Raw genomic sequence first — 7,337 nt, forward strand, 5'->3', positions numbered from 1 at the left:
TATTTGGGGTCACAAGCTTTTGCCATGAATATTTTGTGGGTCAGAAGATAAAAAGTTTGGGAACCACTGCTCTACAGGGCTCTGCTGTTTATTGGGGGTGGGGGGGTTGGCTGTGATATGGAAGCTCAGTTTAGTTTACTTGGCATCTGAAAATACATTTCCTCAGAGGTATTATGAATCTTAAAAGGGCTGCACTGAGAATCAGTGTTAGGAGCTCAGCAGACAGTTTCAGTTTCATCACCTGTTTGCTTTGTTGCTGCCGAGAGCCTGCAGGAGTCATGGGTGGGGTGCAGAGGTGGGGAGGTGTGCTCTGTGATGAGGAAGCTCAGCTTGGAGACACAGTCCAGAGGAGGAGCTGGTCTCAAAAGACGGTTCTAGTCCCAATCAGTCATTTTTGCTCCCCTGCCTTGCTGCCTCGGGACACTGCAGGATTTCTCAAACATGCATGAATGAGTCAAAGCAAGGCTCTGGGCATGTTTTTGATGAGAGGATAACATTATAACATGATATAAAACGCAAAAAAGTTAATTTTACATGATATAGCCCCTTTAATAAATCTCAGGTATTTATAAACACATTTCAGCAAACTTTCAAGTTCTACAACTTTTTTAATTTAATTATTTCCTTTAAAAGTGAAAAGTTCTTCTAAAACAGTGGTGGGCAGTACTAATCTAAAAACTAGTTCCACTAGTCCTAAAACACTAACTCAAACAGTTAGGTCCCCTAATTCTAAAATACTGCTGTAATACACTGAAAATTTTAGMAAAAGCTAATTCTAAAGCACTAAAATRACCCAGTCAAMCCATGAACATTCTTCAACAAACAACATGAGTCACWTRTTATCATGTTGCTCTGTAAAGACTTATCATTGAYATTCYACAGCTGTATTTAGGTTCACATATTTTCAATGTGTTGTCACCTGGTGGATCAGTGATACACATRYGAACAAAATGAGYGACAGCTTTCACCCTCAGCTGTTAACATTAACGTTGATCAATAACATTTACAGAGTGCTATTATTGATATTGTCCATTTCTCTTCCATGTGTTTAGTGCTTATATATTTAGCTTATAAATTTAGCAAGTGCTAATCCACTAATTTTTTTTAATTAGCAAAAGCCCTAAAGCACAAATCAGGAAATTAGTTCCCTTATTAGTGCTTTAGTGCTTTAGGGGAACTGTGCCCACCACTGTTTCTAAATAATAAAAAAAACAACTTCTGAAATCTAGCAGATAATGAAATAATGCAGCGTAGGCCTGTCATGATGTCATCAAAGAAGTGGAACTAATTGTGAGTTAATTTTATGATGTTTGAAACTGAGCAGTAAACCTGAATCGTCCTCTGCAGGAAGACATTTAGCTTTCGTCAACACGTTTAACCTGCTTCAATTCTGCATGAGAGAGCTCTTTATGCTTTTAAAAGAAACTGTATTGCTGAAAAGTGTTTTTGCTCAGGTTATGCTGACTCTGGATGTTTTGATTGACAGCTTWGAGTGATTTGATTGACAGATACGAGACATTTGAACTTCAAACTAATTAAAATCAAATACAAACACTAAACTGTAATAGCAAAGCTGGACCGCAGTGTAAACATAGTTCCTTGATGTGTTTATTTTTACGTTGCTGCAGTTTTAAACAAATTAAAGTCCTTAAATAATGACAGTTGCCTTTTCATGGCTCTTGCCCATTCCTCATTGTTCCATGAATAATCTCAGTTTAAACAGGTTAACTGTGGCCTTCATGTTTAAAATCTTAGCGTACTCTGTTACGTTTCTATAATGATCAAATAAATCAAACTGACTCACTTTGAAGCCTCCTCAGGGAGCTCAGGTTAATCTTTGAAGTTCAACCTTTTGTTAATGTTGTTTTACCTCGTCTGTCTTTCAGGAACTGCATCGCCTCCAGGGACCCGTACTGCGGCTGGACCAGAGGAAGCACCTGCTCCTTCCTCAGACCTGGAACCAGGTACGACACCTTTCTTTTGTTGTTAGACCGACACAAAACACACAACCGACTCCCCTCTGTCACACTCAACTTCTTCTCTGTGGCACGTTTTATTTTTATTTTTGTCTCCATTTGAAGTTTTACGGCTGTTTCCTGTTCTTTATTCTTGACCCTAATAATTATTTCTTGTTTTTATAATTTAAATGTGTATTCTTCACCACCAGAAGATTATGTTTAAAGGACACATATCATGAAAATCCACTTTTATAACAATTAAATACATTTTGTTGTGTAGTTGGAGTCTCTAGAAAAGTTGAATTTAGTGCTGCAAAGATATCTTTATTACGGAGCCCGCAAGGGGACATGGGTGATTTTTTTGTGTGTTCCCACRCAAAAGTATTGCGTTACCTCGCAATACCTTTTGCGTTCCCTCGCAAAAGTCGTTTATCATTGTTGTGCCTGCCGCTTTATTAACAGACTCCCATGTTCACCATTAGCCAGTTAGCCTACTGCTTTAATTCAGCTTCAGAATGAATATATCACACAGCCATGCATGGAAATATGTCATATGCCGATATTTTAACACAGTGCAGCCACGCAACATCAATGTCAATTTCACGAACTTGTGGCGACACATCCTGTTTTGGTAACCGAATATTTCAAAGTAAAAGTCTGATTTAATTCAGTTCATAAACAAATCAAACTTTTGCATGGGAACGCAAAACAATATTGCATGGGAACACAAAAGTATTGCGTGGGAACACAAAAGAAAAAATCCCCCCAAGTCCACTTGCGGGCTCCGTACTTCATGTTCTATTTGGATCATATTCTTTCAGTTTTTTTATTCCCTATTACATTTTTTGAACTATTAGATCACAATATTTGCAACAGAACTTCTAAATAAGGTCTAGACCAATAACAATTTGTTGGTCTTCCTCTGGTTCTGGGTCAGAATCTGGCTCCAACATGTAAGACTGGATGGACAAGTCTTCTCTTGTTGACGTCTTTTAATTAATTTGTAAATAAAGGTTTGTGTGCTGCTACTGTATATAGTCATTAACTTTTCTATCAAACTAGAACGAACCGCTCTAGTAGCTGGAGGGGGCAGGTGTGAAACACCTCATTTCGATTTAAAGAGACAGCCTCAAAATGTGTTGATCTGAGACACACCTCAGAAAAAAGAGAGGTTTGTGGAGTTACAATAAGGAGGAATTCAGACCAAAGCGTTGCAGTTCCATTTTATATAAACACCAACTGAACTCTATATATTTTTTAGAGTTTTTAGGTCAGATCTGTGCTCTCTAAACAACTCATCATACAGTCTGATCTTATTGATTTCAATGTGCGGTCCATAACATTTTGTTCAGCTGTTATCAAGTTTTGGTCAAGAACATTGACTTTGTGAGTTTAGCTGTTTGTTTCTGTGTCTGTGGTGCAGACAGTATGCATAACTGTGTGTGGCCCCTCCCTCCTCCTGTTACTGAGACACAGTGGTCTGTCTCTACATCTCACCTCTATTTGTGGTTGTTTCCTTCCGGGGAAATCAAATTTGTCTCAAGTCAAGCTGCTTATTRAATTAGGCTTTCAAACACAGGTAGAGTGCCAGCAGAACAGCCAACACAGGCCTTACAGAGCACCTCAGGCTGCCTGCTTAAACCATTAAAGGCCTCTGTGTTTGTCTTGATTTGATTTACCAAGGGCGGTCAACTCAGCTATTGATTCTGCATTGAGTTACTGTGGTTTTCCTCTTTGTGGAATAATGCCACCACTTTTTGCACACTGAGGCCAGAGGAGTGCTCTTGAGTTATGTAAGATTCTGTTCTCAACAGCCACTGTGACAGAAAAGTTTTGTACTTTTAATGATGATTTAAGAAACATTGGATTTATGTTTTTTTATTTATTGTAAGCTGCTGTAGGCTTTTATTTGCTCATTTCTGTCTGAAATAAAAAAGAGCAAACAGGGAAATTACATAACCTGAATGCAGTGGCACACTGTGCTTTTCACAGTGGTGTCCTGCCTGAATAAAGTCACCTCCTAATACCATAATTATGATGCACGACTATAGAAACCATCATTATTACACAGAAGCAGTATAACAGGGTGTTGCATCAAATATATTCTATAGAATATATTCTATTCTGACCACACCTCCTCGCTCATCCCCACACTTGGCCGCCCACTTTGTTGGAATTTTTCAAATGTGCCAGGGGCTGGGATTATGCTTTCACAGGGGAYAGTTATACTTTATAAAGTTCCCCTTTKATGTCACTTCCTGTTTCACTTTGGCTGAGCCAAATTCAAAAGAAAATRTACCAGTWACGTGACAAAATGTTTCTCAAATATAAAGATATTTACTTTGACTTTTTGTATTTGAAAAAAYATGCATGTCACAGGCACTTTAGTATTTTAGTCCCACTATTAAAGCAAGAAACCAAATTAAAAACAATTTAAACAACAAATAGTTCTTTTAGTTCCCTTAAAGCTGCACAACACCATCACATGTAGATAAAGCCTCAAAATATTAACCTAATAAAAAATACAGTAAACCTCAGGATCGCATGTGTTGAGTCCTAAAACATTTCTCACATTTCTAAGTGTCGTTGTGCATCCATAAAGGGAGAGACATTCACTGTTCTAGACCAAAAAAAAAGGTCAACAAGGACTGAGGTCCAACAAGCCATAAATAGTTTACTTTAATTCACTGACTGGGCTATCATCAAATGTTGTCAAGACGTGACAGTCTCCATGAATAAGGCCGGCAGCTCCTTCAACCTTGTACACCACTTACTGTAAGTTAGTTTCACCTGACCCAGCTTGAACACCAAGTTATAAAATGTCCAAGTTATAAAATGACACCATAATCTCAACACGTAAAGGAATCCTGAGGCATCAGCTTAAAWGTTTATCACACCTAAACACCTGGACACTCACTAGTGAGAGTGCTGCGTGTGACTTAAATAACTGACTTTACATTACGTGCGGCTTCGCTTCACGAGATAGTGCTATATCCAGTGATAAATGCTGAGGTCAGACTAAAACAGTTAATTCTGAGAAGACAAACTTGAAAGCTTTATTTATTAAATTTTATTTACAGCGGGTAAAATAAGAGGAAAAAATATCTGTTTAATTTGTATTAGATGTGTATGCGTAGCCATAAATTATACACATTACATCTTATATGTATAAATTACCTATAGATTTATTAATATAACTAGGATTTAGAAAAAAATGTACATTTATCTTTGGTGATTTGTTTTGAAAATACATATGTTGTACTCATTAATTTTCCTGTCGGTGCAGTGTGCTCCTGCAAAAATAGAAAGGGGTTTAATTTTGCAGATGGCCGTACGCTCACTGTAAATGCTCTCATTGACTTTAAAGGGTTCGTTTTTACTGTGGAGTTTGTGCCGCGACGCAGTGTAAATCCAGTGTAAGGAAGACCAGAGTAAAGAACTGCCCAGAATGAGCCTAATCACATCCACTTTTCAACAAATCAAAACTCTTGTTAACTTTAATAAAAAGAAAATTTGGCGCATAAAGTGTTCAGGTGTCAGAAATAARTAATTGTTCTATTCTGTGATATATTCATCATTTTTAGAAATGCTGCAAGGTTTAAAGTGCTCGTTGTCTGGTCTTTTTGTTAGTWTAGTATAAATACATCTTTATCACTTTCTGTTTTGTATTACGACCTTGATAAATGAAGCAATGTACTCGGAAGATTGTGCAAGAAGTACAAAAAGCAAAATAATGAAACGTGCTTGCRTTCAGACCAACAGGGAGGGTTATTCAACGTAAATGACCCAAAGTGTGCACGTTGCAGCCAGCTGAACACAAAACATTCTCCTTTATTCTGATGACAACAGCGGTTCTTTCCCTTCAACTCTTTTGTCAGGGTTTTTCAGCCATTTAAAACACAAATATTGGTAGTGCAGCTGCTGTTTTTAATTGCAGAATACAGACTTCCTGGGCGTTCAGTTTAGCCTCCCGGTGCAGTTTCTGCACTCCTTCCTCAGATATATGAGTCAAATGTTGGAAATACTGACTGCCGCAGCAAATCTACACATTTTATATCCTCATGCTTGCATCTACAATCTGTAAGCCACAGTCACACGAGTTTAATCTTTTTTTAGTTACTTCAAATCTTTTCAAAACTCAACATCTTCTTAAAATAATCACCCAAATCATTGTTTTTCCAAGTGTTTTAGGAAACACAGAAAATGTTACCAAAAATGTGACCTTTTTGAGATTATTGACAAACTTGAAAAACGGTAGCTGAGGTACTTATTTTAGAAAGCTGCTATTTAACATTTTGTAAAGATACACACATTACATTTTGGGTTGATTTTGTTCACCACAGAATCGTTTTAACTTATTGTTTTAACTTAAACTTTACTTAGTGAGCATTAAAAGTGAATTCTGACATTTCACTGTAAATAGATACTGTCGGTCTTAAAAAAAGTGGGTGGGTGTTATATAATGTTAACCACTATCAGACTGTGTGAATGGGTAAATRGAAATCACATGCTTAAGGCTACAAAAGTGCTTTATTAACTGTCCACTATTTAGGGCATTTTAGATGCTTTTTCACTCATTTTGTTTCCACCCGACCTCTTTTAAAGTCATTTTTTTGTTTGTTTGATAAGCAGCTTAACTCTGGCCTGGGAATCATTCAGACATATAAGATTTCTAAATCCATCAAAGATCTGAAACAGGACCTACATCGGCCAAGATTTCATTTGTTTCATTTCATTTAATTTCATTTCAATGTTAGTTCTAAAATATTAATCTATGTCTTCTAAACTGTATTATCTTTAGCATTTTCACTGATTCAACAAAAGATTTGGAAGAAATTGTCTCTTTATGTTGTGGCAGGTTGTTTGTAACAATAATCCCAACAATCCAAATAAATCATTTATTTGCCAAGTTGTCTGTTCTGTGTCGAAACAGTTCTGGTTCATCCTGTCTCAGCTCTCTAACTGACTTATTGTTTTTTAAAGCAAAACTTTTAGATCCTGTTTATTTGCTATAAGATAGTCTTTCTTCTTTTGTCTTTCACTTGCTTAATTTTTTAAGCACACATTGAAAAATATGCTATCATCATACAAGAAGTGCACAAAAATGAAGTGGAAAAAGTTGATGAAAAGAAGAAAAAACTTCAGAGATCCTGAGTACACATTGAGTACTTCATCAACAGGCAACAGGTTTTAGTAATTTTCAGCTTTTGAAGAATGGACAGAAAAACATTTTCTTATATATTTTCCTAAAATCACTAAATTATTTGTTTCCCAGTGACAAGTCTGCGGGCAAATGCTCTCTCTCTCTCTCTCTCTCTCTCTCTCTCTCTCACACGCACACACACACACACACACACACACACACACACACACACACAC

The 7,337-nt window shown here is 36.9% G+C and overlaps 1 protein-coding gene across 1 annotated transcript in view; it reads left to right on the top strand.

The window, feature by feature from the left end:
- The window catches only part of sema6bb (sema domain, transmembrane domain (TM), and cytoplasmic domain, (semaphorin) 6Bb), a gene marked incomplete at its 5' end in the record, with an annotated part of 112,044 nt that overhangs the window by 63,298 nt on the left and 41,409 nt on the right, over positions 1-7,337 (top strand). The window contains 1 exon segment of the mRNA XM_014002896.1: positions 1,887-1,964. Within this exon segment, the coding sequence (XP_013858350.1) occupies positions 1,887-1,964 (78 nt within the window).

This window comes from Austrofundulus limnaeus, unplaced genomic scaffold, assembly GCF_001266775.1.
Source record: "Austrofundulus limnaeus strain Quisiro unplaced genomic scaffold, Austrofundulus_limnaeus-1.0 Scaffold15, whole genome shotgun sequence".
Taxonomy (NCBI): Eukaryota; Metazoa; Chordata; class Actinopteri; order Cyprinodontiformes; family Rivulidae; genus Austrofundulus; species Austrofundulus limnaeus.